We start from the raw sequence: 21,575 nt of genomic DNA, 5'->3' as shown, positions 1-21,575 counted from the left end.
GTTAGAACAACTGTTACACCAGCAATGCTCCCCCTAGATATCAGTCACAGATATCAGCCACAGATATCAGCCACAGGAATACCCACTAATTTTTTTCATTTGCCACATTTAACTTTCACGGGTGCACAGGTACTATGAATGCCTTATTCCTCAGCTGAATCCAAGACTCGATGGAGATGTCTGTAACATGTTATTTGGCATTAACCTCATTCACACACTATCATCTCTGTTCTGCAAAGACTTAATGTAGGGCAGGTAAATCCATGCTCACAGACGCCGTATCCTCTCAGGTCAGATGCACAGGCCTCTCTCTTTGCTCTTCAAGGGAAAGTATTTTGCTAACCTTCAGCAACTGTTTTAAGTCAACATCTATTTCCAGTCAAGAATCCCAAGCAGGTTTTCTCATTTTACAATGAGGGTTCTGTCCTTATCAACATGTTTCTAAATACAAAAAAGCCACATTTCAGACTCTGCAAATTTCACTCGGGGGGCTGGACTGGTACAGTAAACTTAAAGTGACTGAATCAGCAGAGTAGATGCATACATTAAGCATTAATGGTAAAGTACCCTATTTTATTTGTAGCCTACTGTAAATATATGGCTAGGACAGTGATTTATTCCAGTGGTTTGCAATATTTTTAAGGGTAGCTACCCTAAAGAGCTATAGGTAAAACAATGAGTCAGTTGCTCTACGAACCTACCTTCATATCATTCAGTTGTTTGTCATTTTTAATCAGAATCAGAATACTTTATTAATACCTAAGGAAATTATGTAGGTTACTTAATATATTTATGAAACCATAGCTGAGAACTAACACTGATAATAGTTTGAAATTTTTGGTAAATCACATCCATTTCCCGCTTACTTGGCAAAATATAAATAAATGAAGTGACTCAAAACTTTTGCTCAGTACTGTATCTTGTTGAGCATCTCAAAATTATTTTGTGAAACCACTGAAAGTCCAACACTTAGTTGTGAATCACTAATTTAATTTATTAAGCTTAATGAAATTCACATGGAATTCAAACAGTGTCCTTTTTGTGTTCGTATAAGTAATTTAGTCTTTGTGAGACAATCTTTTGACATAATGTGCCATTTTTCTCTTAAGGCACTGTGATGATATATGATGTAGTATTGACAGCCAGAGGTACTTCATGTTTAGAAGCCAACCCTCACAATGACTCCACTGTCACTGTGTTACACAATCAACACTTAGCTTAGAGAGGTGCTAGCCAACTTCTGCTGTAGAGACCACAGAGGCAGTCAAAGGCCAATGTGCTGATGTCACCTATCAGGCTCCATATGTTATCAGTCTCAGCATCATCTGATCTTCTGTTATGACTATGTGGAAGCACTACGATCTCTGTGAACTGGGATGACAATGAGAGGTTGTTAGATGGAAGGTCCTGCACGAAAGGGGAGACTGGGAATGTTTAATTTAACATCTGGAGTGTATTCATCAATTTCTTATTGATGGTAATTATTGCTGTGGGAAGAATGGTGGATAACTTTTATCATATGCAGCCAGACCAACAAAACTGAGCCTTCTTTCACCAGTTGTTTTCACTCTGACCTAATTAGAAGTATTTTTTATGTGAATAGTATTTGTTTTTTCTCTTTTGGAGAATGTTCTTTGCCCATCCTTAAGGGGTTTATTGATGGTAGATACAGATTATAGTGTCCAGTGGAAGAGGAGCAAACGCTCATTTTTACCTCATGTCAAACGTGACATGTGGGCTGAACACATTTGTGAGGTAGTTTAGAGAACTTCTTAAGACTGAGTGCATTTTTTAAAAAGGGACACAAAGTAGGAATGTTTAGGTTACTTGAAACTTTTTTTGAAAAAACCCCCAACAACAACACAACAGCAGTCTTTTTAATAGCAGGTGGCAGTTCATAAATACTCAGTGGAGGTTTCACAGTGTCTGAAATACCAAAATAGCTTCTAGCAGGTTGTCTGCATGCTGTTGCATGCTGGGGGAGCAGGCTGAGGGTCGCAGATGCCAACAGACTTAATAAACTGATCCGTAAGGCCAGCAATGTTGTGGGGATGGAGCTGGACTCCCTCAAGGTGGTGTCGGAGAGGCGGATGCTGTCCAAGATAAAGACAATGTTGGATAACACCTCCCACCCACTCCATGACATGTTGGTCAGTCACAGGAGCTCGTTCAGTGAGAGACTGAGATTACCGAAAAGCACCACTGAACGACACAGGAAATCATTCCTGCCTGTGGCCATCTCCCTGTACAACGCATCCACTTAACACACTGTTTGCTGCTACAACTACACATGTTTCTTTTCCAAATATTTATTTATAAGTGACTTATGTATGTATGTATGTATATATATGTATATATTGTACTATTCTTAGTTAGCGTATTGTCTGTCTTGTCTTAATGTTGGTTTAAAATGGAGCACTGTAACAAAAAATAATTTCCCCCAGGGATCAATAAAGTATTCTGATTCTGATTCTGATTCTGTGGTGAGCTCTAACACTTCCCAGCAAGAGGGTCCTGGATTCCAATCTACTGGGTCTTTCAATGCGGGTTCTCTTTGGCTTCCTCCCACAGTGACTCTAAATTGACAACAACTGTGAATGTGAACATAAATGTGTGTGTGTGTGTGTGTGTGTGTGTGTGTGTGTGTGTGTGTGTTGCATCGATCCCCGCCCCACAAAGTTAAGAAAATAGAATAAATATTATCTATGTTTTTAAAGGGTTCATGTGAGATTTATTGATTTGGGAAGTTTCAACCTACGTTTCCAACTTTTCTGGCATGTAGCAAAGCAAGGCAAGCTCCCACTCCTGTCCCATTAGCCTGATGTACAATATTACCTTACTATGATAACAAACAAACCCCTAATAAGGACCAGGAAAGGAAAACAACCACCCTCATGGCTGTATGAGTTTTAGGTTCATTGAATAAATCTCCTATCGGACAACCTCTGGAAGTGTAAATTAGTGAGAATTTATTTAATGATACCAAGTACCAGTCCATCTTCTTCTGTTTATCCAATTCAGGATCGTAAAGGGAGGGGGTTTATGGTGTTTATCTCTAGGGTGAATTTATGATATGAGGATTCATGAGATTCTCGTCAGCTTTGATGGGCAGTCTGTTGAAATCCTTCCCGTATCTATCTTTACGTCAGAAATTCTTGCCATCCTTTCCCCACAAGTCAGGGTTCAAGCGTCTCTAGACTTGAGGATTTCCATGCATCTGCTCCGTCTCTATTGTTCCAAATTTATAGCCCTGCTACTCTCTGTGCTCAAAACAATAGGATGAGGAGTGAGTCTCATAAAGTTAAAGTCTCATCCCCCTACAGTTGTTTCCCTCCCAAGTCTTTCTAATGGGAACCCTCTGCATGTTCAAAGACATGGATCGAGAGCCCTGCTAGGGCAGATTCCTCAGGAAAGCCTGACTTTACTATCAAACGACAGCAACAGGGCGAGTAGGTGTCATCTCCATTGTCTCATCAATGGTAGATCAGTGTCCAGCCAATAAAAAACAAGGAGAAAGAAAGGACTTAGGCATCTGATCAAAACGACCGCCTCTTAGATTTATACTAAGCACTGAGCAGAGAGATGAGAGGAAAGGAGAGTTGGCTCACATACTCCCTTTGATTGCCCTGTACACCCTAACTTTGAAATGCTTCACACATGGAAAATAACAGTCCACATTTTAGTGCTTCAAAGGGGAGGGCAAACAAGGAGCAATGTAGGTAACCTTGCCATGGAACAGAGGAAAAAGACTGTCAGAGTGGAGCATGGTGCGCCCAAATGGTCAAGCTCGCGCAGCATAGTGTCCTTTTATGACCAAATACACCAATTTTTAAACGAGAAGAAGGATCACTTCTAAGGCTAAGGTGCACGTCTCTGAGGAATTATAAAGATCAGAATCAAGTGAAATGAGGTATAAAGACATGAGACTGTTCAAATAGAAGTCTAGCTTGGCTGCAAATATCTGCAAAAGTTAACAAAAAGTTGGCATTAGGACATTAGGCTGAAATAAACACTTGCCAAATAAAATGGCCTAACTATTTGTCATATGGTGTAACTGAAGCTCCTGGCACCACAGACCACTTAAAAAAAAGTTTTGTTTGAACTTTTCTAATAAATCTTGCTGGCATCATAGAAAAGTAGGCCACATACTGAATGTAATGGGGAAGTCTTTAGGACCCAGGGGACCCAATGGAGGGTATAAAAGAGGAAGTAGCAGCAGGTGCTCTTCATTTCCACTGACGAGCGGCTGTGAACAATGGTTGTGTGAGTAGGTGAAGAGCCTGAGAAGTTTTAATTGTCTGCTACACAAACAGTTGTTGTAAACCTCTACAGCAGAGGTTCGAGGTACAGGCTGTTTTTCTTTTAGTGTTTTTTTTTTTAATTTGTTGAAATGTATTTGATGTTTATTGTATTTTATGTTTTAGTAGTGATTTTCACAAGATAAGCCAAGATAAGCCAGGTGTGCAGCAAACATAGTTGTCTGCTGGAGGTATGTTAACTTAATATATTTGACATTAAAAAAAGTATATTGATGCACTATAATCTAATTTATATTGTATTGCCTCCTGCAGGGCAGGCTGCACATGTGAATTTGTCGCTGTTTTTTTTTTTTCCCTCCTTCTCCTTGTTGTTGTGTTTTTGGTTTTGGTAGGGTCACCTTTTAAAACTGTTTTTTTTATGCCGGGTTTGTTTTTATTTCTACTGGGCTGGTGCAATATTAGTCGGGCAATGTGCAATCCCTGAGTGGGACTCTTACCTTAGGGGAATTAGGATCTTTAGAGGTGCTCTGTGTGGATTTGCAGTGAATAAGTTTTTATTAAGAGTGATTTTTAGTGCCACCGATTATTGCCTGAACTAGCACTTAGTGCATGCGATAAGTGTTCTGTTGGGCTCGTATTTATTTGGGGTGGATTTGTTTCTTTTAAAGCAACGAGCATCTGGGACCGCCAAGGGAGAGCAAGCCCTCAGGTGATAGTTGCATTGCTGGCAGGTTGCACCAATAACACTATCTTGTGGTCGTTAGTGACCTTTTTACCATTTTGATGTTTTAGGCCTTTTGCAAACCCTTTGTGTTCTTTTAAAATAATAAATTTTAACATATCTGACTGATATTGACCCTCTTGTCCTGTTTATTCTGGGCTCGTTCCTGTGAGAGCTTTGGGCCTGAAAGTTTGCACAAGTAGTATAGAGGCCCTTAGCGGTTACTCGGTGGCTTTCGCTCGCTACATTAATTGGCGTTGCCGACAGGATCCAGGTCATATCAGTTACGGTGTTTGGTTTTTATTTTAGTGTGGCCCTGTTTATTTTAGTAAGAGTGTTAGAGGAGAGGAGGAAAAACAGTGACATCTTCTACGGAGCGGAAGCCAACGGTTGGGCTGCTGCGGGGATAATAAACCTCCTTCGCCGACCCTATGGACGACGTACAGGCCCTCTTGGAGCAGCTGCAACAGCTAAAAGCAGCAAATGAACAGTTGAGAGACCAATTACAGGAACGTTCTCCTGTGACTGGTCTAGTGCCAGATCCAGTGCCAGGTCCATCTACTGTGCCATCAAATATGAACCCAATAAATGAAGCTACAAATGTGTGTTACGTTTATGCACCTCGGGAGCGTAAATGCCCAAGGTTTACTGGTAAATTGTCAGTGGACTTGTTAACTGTTGACCAGTGGGTTGAAGAAGTACGTAGATGCCTGGAGATTCGTCCTATGTCAAGAGCAGCACAAGTGATGTTTGTGATGGACCATCTTGATGGCAATGCTAAATCTGAGGTCTGTTTTCATTCGAGTATCAGCAGAGACACTCCTGACAAGATCTTTGATATTTTGGTCGAGCACTATAGCTGCACTCAGTCATATGTAGCTGCCCAGCTACAGTTCTTCCAGCGCACCCAGCGAGAAGGGGAATCTCTGCGAGATTACTCTCATGCCCTTAAATCTTTAATGGACACTGTAATCTGTAAGACACCAGGTGGTATTCCAAATTCTGATATATTGCTAAGGGACCAGTTTACTGAACATGTCCATGATGATATGCTGCGCAGAGAGCTGAAACAGCGGGTCCTTCAAACACCAGACATGTCCTTTCTTGCCCTACGCAGTATCGCCCTTAAGTGGGCTGATGTAGGTAGGCAGGGAGGGAAAACTAGGTCCCGAGCCTATTCTTGTGATACGAACTGTCAGGTAGTAGAGGGAGTTAATGCAGAGATGCATGCAGTCACCCTTGGGCCTAATGATGACATTCTACAGATAAAAGAGTGCCTTCGTAAACAACAGGTTCAATTGGATACGCTCATGAAGCAAATGTCTGTCCAATTTTCACAGCCGTCTCAGACTGAACTACCCCTGACCCCTCCCACAACTAGGCCTTTTCGTTTCCAGGCAGATGGAAAGCCAATTTGCCATCGGTGTGGTAGGGCTGGTCATATTGCCAGGTTCTGTAGGGTAAAACATCCAGCTATAAAGAATAGTGGTGGGTCTCATGCTGATGCACATGTACAAAGTCAGGTTGTGGAACAAGGCCCTGAGTCTCAGCCATCGGGAAACTAGGTCCCTCTGGTGCAGAGAGCCAGGCATCAGGAACAGGGTTTATAGGCTCAGCTGAAGTTGTTATGGAAGATCCCTCTCGACTAATTGGGAATTGTCCAGTGGTGGAAATAGAAATGGGGGGTGTTATAGTTCCCTGTCTTTTGGATACTGGGTCCATGGTCACCACTATTCGAGAGAGTTTCTTTGAGAAGCACTTCAGGTCGCAGGGGGTGGGGCACTTAAAGAAATGCCAATGGTTACGCCTCAGGGCAGCTAATGGGTTGAAAATCCCCTATATAGGCTACATGGAGCTTGATGTGACTGTTTTTGGTGGCACCCTGACAAAAATGGGCGTGTTGGTGGTGGAGGACCCTCTAGATGGGAGCGTTCAGCAGCCACAGAGTGTGCCTGGCCTCTTGGGGATGAATATCATTAGCCGTTGTTACCACCTACTCTTTGAGCAGTTTGGCCCTCGTCTGTTTGAATCTCCTGCCCTTGAAAATGCCAGTAAGACGTGGAGAGAGAGACACTTCACAAGTGTCAGCGCATTGAGGCTTTGAATACATCCGGGTATTTAGGTAAAGCAAAAGTCCACGGTCGAGCTGTTTGTGTCCCTGCTGGTTCGTTGAAATGGATACGTACTAGCTGCCCCTCTGCTGCTAACATTAACCTTCCATCAGTGCTCCTGGAGCCCATAGCGACAGGTAATCCCCTGCCAGGGGGCATCTTGGTTTCTCCGGCCCTCCTTTCTGTTGAACAGGGTGTTGTTGACATTCCGGTGGTTAATGTGGGAATTGAGGATGTTTGGTTACCGCCCTGTACACAACTAGGTGAATTGCATCTGGTTGACCCTCCATCACCTGGGGACTCTGTCATTACTGCAGAGTCTGATGATCCCACGTTGCAGATAACGATGCACGAAGTGACTGTACAGGCGCATCCGCACCTTGATTTTTCCGAGCTCTCATGGCCTAACTTGTCCAATGAACAGTCACAACAAGGAGTGTCACTTTTGCAGAAGTATTGTTCAGTTTTCAGCTATGGGGAGGGAGATTTAGGATGTACCACATTGGTGGAACATGAGATCCCTTTAATGGATGATGCCCCAGTGCGACAGCGGTATCGCAGGCTCCCACCCTCTCAGTATGAACAAGTGAAAGCCCATATTAAAGATTTGTTGGATCGGGGGGTAGTGCGTCTAAGCAGTAGCCCTTATTCTTCCCCAATTGTGGTGGTTTTCAAGAAAAATGGAGAGATTAGGCTGTGTGTTGATTACCGTTTGCTTAATGCCAAGACACGGAAAGATGCTTATCCATTACCCCGTATTGAGGAGTCATTAGATGCCCTGACGGGAGCACAGTGGTTCTCTACATTGGACCTTGCAAGTGGGTATAATCAAGTACCAGTGGCCGAGAAGGACAAAGCCAAGACTGCTTTCTGTACCCCTTTTGGTCTGTTCGAATTCAATCGAATGCCATTTGGGCTTTGTAATGCCCCTAGCACCTTTCAGAGGCTAATGGAGCGGATTTTTGGGGATCAAAGTTTCCAGTCCCTTTTATTGTACCTGGATGATATTGTTGTGTTTTCATCCTCCTTTGAGCAGCATCTGGAGCGTCTTGACTTGGTCTTAACGCGGCTCAAAGAACACAATCTAAAGTTGAAGCTGGAGAAGTGTCACTTTTTCCAGCCAGAGGTTCAATACCTCGGGCATGTGATATCGGCTTCTGGGGTGGCGACCGACCCTTCTAAGATTAGTGCAGTGGCTGAGTGGGCACGACCGACTACTTGTACAGAGCTACAGTCATTTTTGGGATTTGCCTCATATTATCGGCGTTTTGTTGAAGGTTTTGCCAAGTATGCTGCCCCGCTCCACCGGCTGGTGGGCGAGCTGGGAGGTACCAAGAAGAAACGTAGAAGTGGTGCCAGTGGGGCAATGTGTCACCTTTGGAGTGAGGAATGTGAGAATGCATTCCAAACACTAAAAAGGCTGCTGGTTAGTGCCCCAGTATTGGCATATGCAGATTTTGCTAAACCTTTTGTCCTTGAGATAGATGCTAGTCAGGCAGGGTTAGGGGCAGTTTTATCTCAGGAGCAAGAAGGAAAGAGGCGGCCAGTTGCTTTTGCTAGCCGGGGCCTGCGACCTAGTGAAAGGAATATGTCCAATTATAGCTCTAGAAAGTTGGAATTCTTGGCACTAAAATGGGCTGTCACTCAAAAATTCCGTGAATATTTGTTGGGAAATAAGTTTGTCGTGTTCACAGATAACAATCCCCTTAGCTATTTGCAAACTGCTAAATTGGGAGCCGTAGAGCAGCGATGGGCCTCAGAACTAGCTGTGTTCAACTTTGAGATTAAATATAGGCCAGGTCCCAGCAATCGCAACGCTGATGCATTGTCACGGCAACTGCATCCACAGAGTCCATCTGGCCTGCTTCCAGGGTTGAAGGTTCCACAGGAAGTGCAAGATCAGACAGATGTAGGTCAACTGGGAAATGCTGTTGCCGCTACGTGTAGAGCCATAGGTGCATTTCCATCCCGACCTAAAGCTGATCTAATATCCCTTCAAGCTGCTGACCCGGTAATTGGCCCTTTTTCACAGTATTGGGAAAGAGGGAGGCTGCCTACCAAGCAGGAAATGGGTAATGTAAGTAAGGGAGTGAAAAAGTTGGTGCAACAGTGGCCCAGAATCAAGTTGAAGGAAGGTGTCTTGTATCGTCAAGTTCAGACACCTGGTAATGGCCAAGTTTTGTTTCAACTGTTGCTACCCCAGTGCTTGCAAACAGAGGTCCTGAGAAGTTTACATGATGATCATGGGCATCAAGGCATTGGACGCACTACCAGCCTGGTGAGAGAAAGGTGTTTTTGGCCCTTTATGGCACGTGACATTGAGAAATATTGTCAGGAGTGCGGTCGTTGTGTCTTGGCAAAGGCTGTAAAACCAAAAGTTCGCACATTCAGGGGGGGTTTGGTGGCTTCTAAACCCCTGGAAGTCATTGCCATTGATTTCAGTGTTTTGGACAAGTCTAGTGATGGGCGTGAGAATGTACTTGTGGTCACTGACGTGTTTTCAAAGTTCTCTCAAGCATACCCTACAGTAGATCAACGGGCAAGTACAGTGGCACGGGTATTAACTGAAAAATGGTTTTATATCTATGGGGTCCCTAAGCGTATCCATAGTGATCAGGGAAAGAGCTTTGAGGGAGACTTGCTGAAACGTCTGTGTCACCTGTACGGCATAGACAAAAGCAGGACCACACCATATCATCCTGAGGGCAATGGACAATGCGAGAGATTTAACAGAACACTCCATGATCTGTTGCGTACGCTCCCTCCTGATAAGAAAAGAAAGTGGCCGCAATACTTGCCACAGGTATTGTATGCTTACAATACCACAGAACATCAGTCCACCGGTTTTTCACCTTATGAGCTTATGTTTGGTCAGACGCCCCAGTTGCCCGTTGACTTCTTACTGGGGGCTTCCCAGTCGGAACCAATGTCTAGATCTGCGCAGGAGTGGGTAGAGGAGCATAAACAACGTCTAAGTTCAGTTTATGTGCATGCGAAAGAACAACTCCAACAAGCTGCAGAGAGGAGAAATAAACATTTTCAGCCCACAGTTACTTCCCTTCTCTCCCCAGGTACTCTGGTTTATCGGAAAAGTCATCCTTTAGGCCGCCATAAGATCCACGATGCCTGGGATCCTATGGTGTATGTTGTTGTGCAGAGTATGGACAAAGAAGGCAGGGTTTACAAAATACGCCCTAGAGATCGTTCAGGTCCAGACAAGAACTTAAATCGGGCCGAGTTGAGAGTAATACCCTCAGGTATTGTAGCACCTGCTCCAGACGAATATCCTCTCTCTGACCCAGGGCTGGTAGTTGAGTCACCCCGGCAGTCAACATCAGATACACCAGATGATGACAGTGAGGCTGGTGGAGTTGTACTCGCCCTTGTTCCAAACCCACCCAAAGATCAGCCACCCTCGGTATGTGTTCCCGAGCTTGTTAGTGAAACTAGTAGCATAGGCTCGAGCAACTTGAACCCTGTATCCATAGTTCCAGAACAGCCAGAGGAAAGTGGGATTGATAATAGGGAGAATGTTTTAGAGCAGGACTCGGGAAGAGTTCAGGGGCGGCCTAAAAGAAGTACAGCAGGAAAGCATTCTAACCCCTTTAATCTCCCACGGTCAGTAAATCAGACTACTGCTGTTCTCACTAGCGATTCACAGAGCTCTCTTGTCCATAATGATTTGCCCCAAAATTTATTTAGGCCCTGGCAGTAAGTGGTCACCGGGACGGTGACCTTTTAAAACGGGGGCAATTGTAATGGGGAAGTCTTTAGGACCCAGGGGACCCAATGGAGGGTATAAAAGAGGAAGTAGCAGCAGGTGCTCTTCATTTCCACTGACGAGCGGCTGTGAACAATGGTTGTGTGAGTAGGTGAAGAGCCTGAGAAGTTTTAATTGTCTGCTACACAAACAGTTGTTGTAAACCTCTACAGCAGAGGTTCGAGGTACAGGCTGTTTTTCTTTTAGTGTTTTTTTTTTTTTTTTTTTTAAATTTGTTGAAATGTATTTGATGTTTATTGTATTTTATGTTTTAGTAGTGATTTTCACAAGATAAGCCAAGATAAGCCAGGTGTGCAGCAAACACAGTTGTCTCCTGGAGGTATGTTAACTTAATATATTTGACATTAAAAAAAGTATATTGATGCACTATAATCTAATTTATATTGTATTGCCTCCTGCAGGGCAGGCTGCACATGTGAATTTGTCGCTGTTTTTTTTTCCCTCCTTCTCCTTGTTGTTGTGTTTTTGGTTTTGGTAGGGTCACCTTTTAAAACTGTTTTTTTTTTATGCCGGGTTTGTTTTTATTTCTACTGGGCTGGTGCAATATTAGTCGGGCAATGTGCAATCCCTGAGTGGGACTCTTACCTTAGGGGAATTAGGATCTTTAGAGGTGCTCTGTGTGGATTTGCAGTGAATAAGTTTTTATTAAGAGTGATTTTTAGTGCCACCGATTATTGCCTGAACTAGCACTTAGTGCATGCGATAAGTGTTCTGTTGGGCTCGTATTTATTTGGGGTGGATTTGTTTCTTTTAAAGCAACGAGCATCTGGGACCGCCAAGGGAGAGCAAGCCCTCAGGTGATAGTTGCATTGCTGGCAGGTTGCACCAATAACACTATCTTGTGGTCGTTAGTGACCTTTTTACCATTTTGATGTTTTAGGCCTTTTGCAAACCCTTTGTGTTCTTTTAAAATAATAAATTTTAACATATCTGACTGATATTGACCCTCTTGTCCTGTTTATTCTGGGCTCGTTCCTGTGAGAGCTTTGGGCCTGAAAGTTTGCACAAGTAGTATAGAGGCCCTTAGCGGTTACTCGGTGGCTTTCGCTCGCTACATGAAGATGGCATTATTACATGAGTACAATGTCATCTCAGAGGCATGCTTATATCAGTATAATGTGACATGTGCAACATACAGCAAGTCTGAGTCACAGCCAAAGAGACATACTCATTTGACATCAAAAATCTGCAACAGCATCATCAAAGTCATGCTGTGTATCACTGCTGTCACGTCACCATTTTATTTCCAAGTTATAAACGGACTGCAGAATGTGCTACAGTAGAGCTCCGTTAGAAAACAACGTTAAAGGGTTTACTGCTACTAAAAATCAATATGGAACCCATGTAGAGTCCTAGTTCCTGGAGTTTACCTGTCTTAGTCAGGCCTCCGGATAGCCAGAGATGAGGCTAGTGATACACCTAGAAGGCTATAGATATACTTGGCTTTTATGCTTTTTTTTTTTTTATGCTTTCGGTCCACTACGGAGTGAGCAGATTGGTTGCCTTGATAACTGGTGATTCAAATCCCTACTTGATCCTTAACACAGAACATTGTAATTTGTTTCTGCTGCTTGTATAATCTCTGGCCTGGCTGAGCTCATTTTGGACCATAGCCTGGTACATCCTCCAATGTATTTTTCAGAGTCACTGACTTTTTGCAGTTAGCAGGCAGGCAAGAGATCAGTCACTGTTATGGTGTACTAGGAAGCATACTTTCTCTTTCTCTATGTGAAGCCATCCACATTTTCATATTAGATGATGAACAATGGTCTCTGGTCAGGTAAAATATCAGACTGTCAGTCTCTCTGCTTCACTTTACGAGACAGTAACCATCTCCAATTTTAAGATTACACTGGATCAGGTGACCTCACATGATGGGCAATGGGCTTCTCTACTTTACTCCCCTCTTTTTTCACTGTCTGTCCATTTACATGTTACTGTTGCATGCCATTAACCTCCGCTTTTCTATTTCTCACAGTCTGTGCTTTGTCCTCTCTCACCCTGTACTTTGCTGCAGGTATTTCTGGCTCCAGATCTGCATGCTTCTTATTTGTGGTTACTGGTGTCACACACTTTCTGAGTGTTTCTTGTTATATATATGTTATATTCTTGTTGTTTCTCTTTGTTCATGTTTTCTCTCTGTATTTAACAGGCCCTCTCTGACCCAGGTTCTGCCACAGGCTTCTTCCTGTTAAAAGGGAGATTTTTTTCTCCCCACTGTTGCCAAGTGTTTGCTCATAAGGGATGTTTTTATCATCGTGTTCAAAACATTATAAAATACTTTCAGGAGACTAATTCTTGTAAACTGGCATGATGTAAATGATACTAAAGTAATGTAGGCTGTGTTGCAGGTGTACTATAGGTACGTTATACTGAAAAAACAACATTTGTTATAGAGTTTATGAACATTTCTGTAAAAGTAAATGAAATATTAAAAATAGAGAAGAAACCATGGCATTGGCTTTTTAAAAATGCGTTCTAGTTGGTGAATCTGAAGTTTGTCCTGAGTGTTTTATTAATGGATTTTTTTAGATTTGATGTGACAGTGAATAATGAATTCCTCTTCCCAGAAATGTATTACCACAGCTACTATTCCAGGAAAGCAGTGACTTCATTTGCATTTAGTTTTGATCTCTGTCCAGCCACCTGAATATTACAAGAAAAATTATTTAAGCATCTGTGTTTGAAAATATGGCTTTTGTAGATTTATTTTGGATTTGCATCTCTTCCATGAGGCATGTAGGCAGACAGATTTTGATACAATCATTAGCATGAATCGTTCAGTTTACAGACTTCCAAAGGCAAACGATTAATCAGTGTTACATCAGAAAAAAAGAGACTTCCAGACGTTCATAAGTGTAATAATTTCCTAAAACTTCAGCTGTTTACATGTCTGAGGTAGCATTGTTTGACTGCTGTCTCAGAGAGAAAACACTGCTCATGCCAAATATGAATGTTGCATGCCAGTGTGAGAAATTGTCAATCGACTATGAAAATCAGGAATGTGAACCCCTGCTGGTGTAGAAACTGTGACGTGGTCACTGAACGCTGCGTGGGGTTTGCCTGTGATCACAGGTTTTGTTAAACTTTATCTTGTTGCCTTTACTGTTAACAGAAACCCAGTGACCTGAAATCTTGCTGCCGAACAAGCACTTACACATTTTATGGTTTCCAAAGAGGAAACCTGTCTTTGAGTAATGAGAGTAAAAGGACCAGGCTGCTTCATCTTGATGCCTTAGTATAACATTGACATTCACTCTGTGTTTCAAGCTCAAACTGTAAATAAATGTGGTTTTGTGTCACACTAAATTATTACCCTGTTTCTCATTAATGAACTGAGTCACTGCGTGGGGGAGCAGAAGTTAAACTGTAAACTTGAAAATGGGGGTAAAGGATCTACTGACGAGAAAACTAGATGCAATCGAAGAGGACAGCTTTCATTCATCATATTAAAGAAATGAAATATGTTCCTGGCATTGAAAGTTTTTAATAATAAAATGTGTATGGTTAAAGTTACATTTTGTTTAAAGTAAAGACACTATGGCTAGACAAGGATTTATAGGTAAATTGATTTATGAGAAGGATTTATTTAGACAACACCATGATATGGCCTTCAGCAAGCACAAACAGGCGTAAGACTCCCTTCAACCATTTGTACATTGTTAAATCATTGTCAAAATTAGAAATGTCCTGTCTCAGACTGATGCTGAAAAGCTAGTTCATGCATTTATTACTTCTGGGCTCAGCTGGTATAATTTATTATAATCACATCTCTCTAAAAACTAACTCAAAAGTCTTCAATTGATCCAGAAAGCTGCAGCGTACGAGTAATGACAGATACCAGATTTCTCCTATATTAGCTTCTCTTCATTGGCACCCTGTTAAATCCAGAAATGCAAATATAAAATGTTGAATAATCAGGGCACATCATATCTAAGACATAGTTTACCAGTAGAGTTCTTCAGCCTTAGACTTCAGGCTTAAATTAGGTTCATATTCAATTTAATTCATTTTTATTTGCATAACACATCAAGGCACTTTATATTCTAAGGTAAAGACCCTACAACATTAGTAAGAAAATCCCTAAGAGCAAGCACAGAAGGAAGTGACAGTAGGAAGGAAAAAGTCCCTTTTAACAGGAAGAAACCTCTAAGAGAACAAGGCTCAGGGAGGGAAAGACATCTGATGTGACAGGTTGGGTGAGGGGAGGGAGAAAGGATAAAAATATGGTGTTAGAGAGAACAAGAGATTAATAATAACTAATGATCAAATTCTGAGTTTATGGGTGTGTGTGTTTGTACTATATAGTGAGTTAAAAAGTGCCAATGAATGGATGAATGTGACTTAGGACAGAGTGCTTTGAGCGGTCAGTGAGTTGCCATCATATTCAAGTAATATTCAGTCATCATATTAATAAAGGAGCAATATGAAGTCAACAGAGACTGCCAGATTGGTGGAGCAAATAAAAAAAACTTTAATCTGGCCCTGCACTGTGTGCAATCATTGTCTAAACCAGGCGTTGGCAACCTTTAAAAATAATGGGAGAAGAAGAGTAAAACACATGAATGACAAGGCGATGTAAATGGGAAAGGATAAATGAATACATATTCTATGTATTAATAGGGTTACTGTTTACTTTAATTCTAACCCATGGCTCGCACAGGTTAGAAAACACTCCAAACCTCTAGAGTACAGAGAAACAAACTAACCAAACCAGGGCATCCTCAGGAACAGGAAAGGAGAGTAGACAACAAACTAATGAAATCTGATGTAGAACACACAGTGTAAATACACACACCAGAGAGCTGGATAATAAGGTAAACACAATCAAAACAATAGTAAGAAAAGGGAAGAAATGAAGGAAATAAAAACACAGTCTCGTCTCCTTCTGTCTTTCTTTGAAGACATTAGCTTTTCTTCCATGCCCGCCAGACACATTGTGCCACATTAACGCCATTTAATATTTCCTCCACAGAGAATTAATTGATTACAATATGAATTACATAATTTAGAAGTGGAATTACTTGATTGATTTACAATTTATAAAATTAAGAATCAGACAGACTGAGTAACACAAAACATGTTTGCTAATTTTAATTTTCATGGCGATTCTTCAAACGCCAACAAAACTACAGTGAAGCAAAAGGTTTCCCGAACTCTTTGTATATACAGTAATCAGCACGGTTTAATTTATTTTGTGGTTAAATACTTATGTGTTATTTCTGGTTGGTAATCAGCTTTGGGAATTACTGGGAAAGCAATCGCAGATGAGAATATTGTTTTCAAGCTACACATTTTCACATATTCAGTTTTTGGGAGGGGAAGATACGGAATAAAGCTGATGAGGGGACACTTGGGAGATGAGAGTTTGGAGTTTGGACCTTGTGGTCACATTTTCCTACCTAAACCCTAAACTGTATTATACCTGTACAACAACCTTGTGAACAAAAACATACAGCACAGTCGTCCTCCTTTTTGTAAAGAAAAGGAAAAAAGAAAAGGAAAAAAGAGGTTGGCCTTTTCTGTGTAAATCCGGTCGTTAAGTGATGACGTGACGAATTCTACTTCCGGGCCTAAAGTAGTCTGCGTTAATTATATGGCTTTTGAGTCGTTAACATGTTTAATGTTTTGTATTTTCTTCTATTTAATCTCAAAAAGCTCCTAAAACAGTCAGTGATCACTGTTGACCTCCCTCGGCTTTTATTACCGCTAATCATTTATTTAAGCTCAGTTTTTAAAACCTTAGGATGTAACTACAGCCCAGCCCATGCAGCAGTATATGAATGACTAACCTCGTATTGTGGATGGATTATCTCAGTTGTTCTCCTGGCTGAAGTTTGGTCCTTTTACAGCATCCTTCCATGCGATTACATTTATTCCTGACCACCGAGAACACTCACGTTAACTTTTATCGAGTGAAAAAAAAGTTAGCTTGTTTATATTATGCTAATAATATAAACAAGCGTGATCGCTAGCTGTGTCGCTAGGTCACGTAGCACATCATTATATACCAGCTATCCAAACTTCAGTAACCCTACAAACGTCACTACTGTTTAGTTTTCTGTCTTCATTTATGTTGGAAGTGATAACAGAGCTGTACGTTTTAATTTGTTTCCAAAACCCCGCAGTCAGGACATGCTATATTGTATTTAGATAGAAGCTTGCGAGCTAACTTCCTGCTAACTTCTAACTCCGTTAAATGTCATAAATTCCGTTTTCATGGATGCCTGGATGTTAAACTCAGTTGTTACACCTGGTAGAGCAGAACGCTGATCATTTTATTAAAGATGAAAGACTTTAGACAGTTTTTCAACTCTCAGTAATGCCATAGTGATCGTTTGATATATGGACCTGCAGCGGAGTTTAGGCCCAGACACGGCCCAGACAGTGTTGCCAACTCCTCAGTAAGGAAAATCGCTATTGGTTGTCCTAAAAGTCGCTAGAAGTCGCTAAATGACGTCCTCGCCTAATTTGCATAATTGGTCATGCTAATCTAATTGTAACCTATATTGTTGGAGAGAGAAATAACATCGTGGAAGAGACATAAAGTGAGTAAAAAACATCCTAAATGCATTTAAAGTTTATTTAGAACTACAAATTAAATTTCTTTTAGCAATTATTGTTTTTTTTAATGTCACAATTCCAACCCTGCTCCTTTACCGGACTTGGACCAGCAAAAGTGACCCGAAATAGGCACTCTGGTGGAGTTACTTTGTGTGTGTGTTTATAAGTAGTTTTAAACCTTGTGATCCACAAAACAGCATAAGAGTAAAAGAAGAACTGACTGCGTTACAGCACCCGCTGCTTGTTGAGAGTAAAAGCGATACGTGCTTTCACGTCTTTTTTTCGCGACTTTTTTTAGAAAAAAAGTTGCTAAGGGGTCTGAAAACTCGCTAAATATAGCGACAAAGTCGCTAAGTTGGCAACACTGCGACCGGTTACATCTCAGCAGAGCAACCTCTGTGGGAAAATGGACAGCTCCTGTTTAGCCCCTGTCACTGACCTTATATGGACAAGACATTTTATAAAACATTTGTTCGGCTGCACCGAGGAATGAGAGAGTGTCAGTGTCATCAAATACAGAAGCTGAGCCGAGCTGACAGGAAGAGATTAGTTATGTCACAGCTGGGTGAGAGACATACAGCAGTGTGTGCGCGATCTGCTGTCAGACAGATATGCGGTATCATGCTGACATTATCCTTGTAATTACATATTTCATATCTGTCTTCTCGTGTTGTCTGCTTCAGATATGACAAGATTCCTTCCTGACCACAGCATCATAGAGGCAGTTTTTATGTGGATGTAAAGCTGTCAAAACCATTAAAGCATGGTTGTTCTCATAAAAGTAGCATTTCTTTCTTTGTTTGTTTGAGACATGAGACATGGTGCTTACGTAGATTTAGCCGGATCCAGAAATCATTTGGTAACCATTTTTTTTTTTTTTTTTTCTTTTCTAAATGACATCAGAAACAGCAGTATGCGACATTACGTGATGGCAGAGCTTCAGTTCATCCTTTGTCATTTTTTTTTTTTTTTTTTTTTTTTTTTAATAAATAGGACAGGGGGAATGAATGAGAGAAAGAGGGGGAGAGAAAGAAAGAAAACCAAAGGGGAGAAGAGACGGTGAGAAGGGGGGGGAAGAGAGAGAAAAAAAAAAAGAACTCCTGGGTCACCTGTATGGAGAAAAAAAACAAACAAACAAAAAAAACAAACAGAGGAGACAGCAAACAACAAAGAGCAACATAATAATAGAGAAAACAAAGCACCATCACAATAAACTAGCTAGTCATAGATATCAATATTTACTAAATAATAAACGATATTGTGCAGCACGCAAGATAGACAGCGCACAGTGTGCTTTGAGGCAGCAGCCAAGAAAGCTTTAGTCCGCGTCTGTGAATACCCATGTGTGCATACCTGTGTGGATCAGCATGCTTGCATTCCAAAGGTTTCTCCATGTAATGATCTGCTAGGGAGTGTGGGGGGGCCACAGCCCCGTCCTCCAGGGTGTGAAGCGGGTATGGAGGAGATCAAAACTCCAGACATCCAGAGGCCCCCAGAACACAAGAGACCATGGAAGACCAACAGAGGGGCAGCCGCGCCACTGTTCCAGTAAGAGCTGAGGAGAGTCCCAGATGAGGGCTCGCCCAGCAGCCGCGGAGCTAGACGTAGACAAGTTTTTATCACACGCTGTCATCTAAAACAAATAAGGAAGCATAAGTTAAAGTCACCACAAAAACAGAATGCCCACTTTCACTTCGAAGTTGAATTAGTGTGTCTTCATTGTAAATAAATGAGACATCCATCCAGTAATTAATCCAATACTTTTATCAAACTAAATACTGTGTCTATAAATCATTTCTTACCAGTGTTTTCTTAATGTGAACTATGTGTGATTATACTATTGTTTACAAAGCAGCAACTTACACACTTTCACATGCACAGAATCATCCCTTTGTAGTCATTTTCTTTGTTTCTTTGTGTGCTGGATGCCCGAGTCCCTTCATTAGCCAACAAGCTGCAATACAAAAGTCCTGCTTTGCACTGCAGTATTGCTAGGCCTTTTTGCACTTTTAGCTGTTAAATGAAGCTTATGCTTAAGTTAGGTTTAGAAGATCTAGATTTTACATCTACTTCCTACCACTGTTGGACACTGTTATGCTATTTAGCATCATTAGAGTCTAATGACCAAAGAGTTTATGACTAACACAAACTCGGTATTTCAATAAATCATGCTCAGATCCTTCAAATGATCCCTCCTTATTGAAATGAAACTCATAGCATTATTTATTTTAGGTGCATAGATGGTTATATAACATGTGTAATTCAAAATTTGTGACCACCTACTGGTGGTGGTCAGAGTGGCGCCAGTGTCCAGCAGCCTCGCCTCTGTCAGTGCGCCCCAGGGCAGCTGTGGCTACAACATAGCTTGCCATTGCCAGTGTGTGAATGTGTGTGAGAATGGGTGAATGACTGAATGTAGTGTAAAGCGCTTTGGGGTCCTTAGGGACTGAGTAAAGCGCTATACAAATGCAGGCCATTTACCAATGTTAATGAGACGCTATTGTGGAGAATTGAAAACAACACAAGACTTTCATAAGGTGTTATAGCTGCATAAAGGCTAAAAACAGGTCATTTTACCCCATTGCTACATGGTTGTTGGGCAACATCATAACATCTCTTATAGATAAGAAACTTCAGAGGTCTAAGATGTAGCGTGGCTGGTTGCTCAAGTTTTGATTTGATAGGAGTTGAAAAGTAAACATCTTAAACTTTCAGTCCAGAAACCTGGAAATGTTGAGTAAAACAAACATGCTTGTGATCTCTTCCTGTGGTGATCCTGCACATAAAAGTTGGATCCATTTAAAACAGATTTGATGTTTACTCTTCAGACAAGGTTGTTATTTGCTTTTTACAGGCACAGCTTGTATTGTGGATATCTACTTTCTGATTTTCTTCACATGAGGATTTGATTCAGGACATAATCAAATAAAAAAACAAAAGTTTCAAAAGCTAAGAACTATCTCACCTGTTGAATGACCTTTCATACGCTGAGGATTGAAATGATTTAAATAAATATGTATTGATCAGAATTTTGCAGGACTTTTTTTTTAACAAGCATTGTTGACATTAAAAAAAAAATCAGACTTTTGTATAATTCTAATTTTCTAGCATATCAGCTGCAGATTTACAGTATGTCAGGAATGCCCACAGGCAGGAGCTGCAGGAGGTGACCAGAGGAACACAGTGAGGCCAGCCAGGCTTAACCAGAAACACAAAGTGACTATTGTTCCTGCTGGCAGTGATCCTAGCTGCTGTCTTCCACACTCCCCATGTTGTTTTGGAACAGTCTGTTCTTTTTTTAACTGTTGTTGAAATGACAGCACCACCAGTGATGATCCCAATAAATATTAAATGCATACAAAATTACTGTAGAACATTTGCATACGTGCTTGGCTTGCATTTGTTGCTGAGTCACAACATACAAATAATTTGTCCTAGCCTCTTACCACACTTCTTTCCTCTGTAATCTACCACGGCTATTATTTGACTGACTTTATTAAAAATGTTTTAGGCATGCAAGTTGTACTTTCTCAAGACTGAGTGCTGAACAACAACTCAAATCTCATTTAAGACATGACAAGACATTATTTGTGGAGTAAATAAATTCATCCTTTTATCAAGTCCTGACAGTCCACAGATTCAACCCCAGACAATAGCTTTATTTCACAAGGGGTCAACAGAAAACCTCAAACTTAGAGTGGGTCGGAAATTGCCCCTAAAAAGCCTGACAAAAATGACCGGAATTAAATTCTCAGTGTGATGTACTCAGGCAGATGGAAAGTGCTCTTGAGTGTAGTCTAGCTGGCTTTTCTTTGAGCTTCCCTACGTCAGAGATGTTCTCATATGAAAGCATTTAGACAGAACGTGGTTTAAACCTCGTTTCCCATTGCTGCTGTGCTGCTGGCACTGGTAGCTGTCGTGAGCTGATTTGGTTGAGTCTGATTAATGGCTGGCAGCAGGTATTCACAGGTCGGTGAACCTAGCATCTGACCTTACCCAATGCCAAAGTAAAATACGATGCAGCACTTTGTTTGCTACTAAATAGAATTACACTTCTTTTAGCTTGCTTTAGCTTCTGGTTTCTCCAGAGACAGTGATATATTGGCCTCTTAAAGGACCACACTCCTGGAAGTTATACA

At 41.4% G+C, this 21,575-nt stretch overlaps 1 protein-coding gene across 2 annotated transcripts; it reads left to right on the top strand.

The window, feature by feature from the left end:
- The first annotated feature begins 4,159 nt into the window (after positions 1-4,159).
- LOC147312879 (uncharacterized) lies at positions 4,160-7,037 on the top strand. 2 transcript variants are annotated; one of them, XM_086264724.1, is made up of 3 exons: positions 4,160-4,344; positions 4,425-4,489; positions 4,572-7,037. In XM_086264724.1, the coding sequence occupies exon 3, from the start codon at positions 5,412-5,414 to the stop codon at positions 6,543-6,545; it is 1,134 nt and encodes a 377-aa protein (XP_086120850.1). In that variant the 5' UTR covers positions 4,160-4,344; positions 4,425-4,489; positions 4,572-5,411; the 3' UTR covers positions 6,546-7,037. The 2 variants fall into 2 exon arrangements, with proteins under 2 accessions (XP_086120850.1, XP_086120849.1); XM_086264723.1 differs by having other exon boundaries at positions 4,160-4,489.
- Positions 7,038-21,575: the final 14,538 nt, after the last annotated feature.

This window comes from Aulonocara sp. 'chitande type north' Nkhata Bay, linkage group LG15 (genome assembly GCF_057382095.1).
Source record: "Aulonocara sp. 'chitande type north' Nkhata Bay isolate Kocher_YH1m ecotype deep benthic linkage group LG15, A_spYH_male_GT1.1, whole genome shotgun sequence".
NCBI classification, from domain to species: domain Eukaryota; kingdom Metazoa; phylum Chordata; class Actinopteri; order Cichliformes; family Cichlidae; genus Aulonocara; species Aulonocara sp. 'chitande type north' Nkhata Bay.
Note: the sequence above shows the minus strand (reverse complement) of the source record. Positions and strands in the feature narration are given on the sequence as shown.

Coding starts and splice junctions, on each gene's coding strand:
- LOC147312879 (XM_086264724.1), top strand. CDS start 5,412: ATGGACGACGTACAGGCCCTCTTGGAGCAGCTGCAACAGCTAAAAGCA.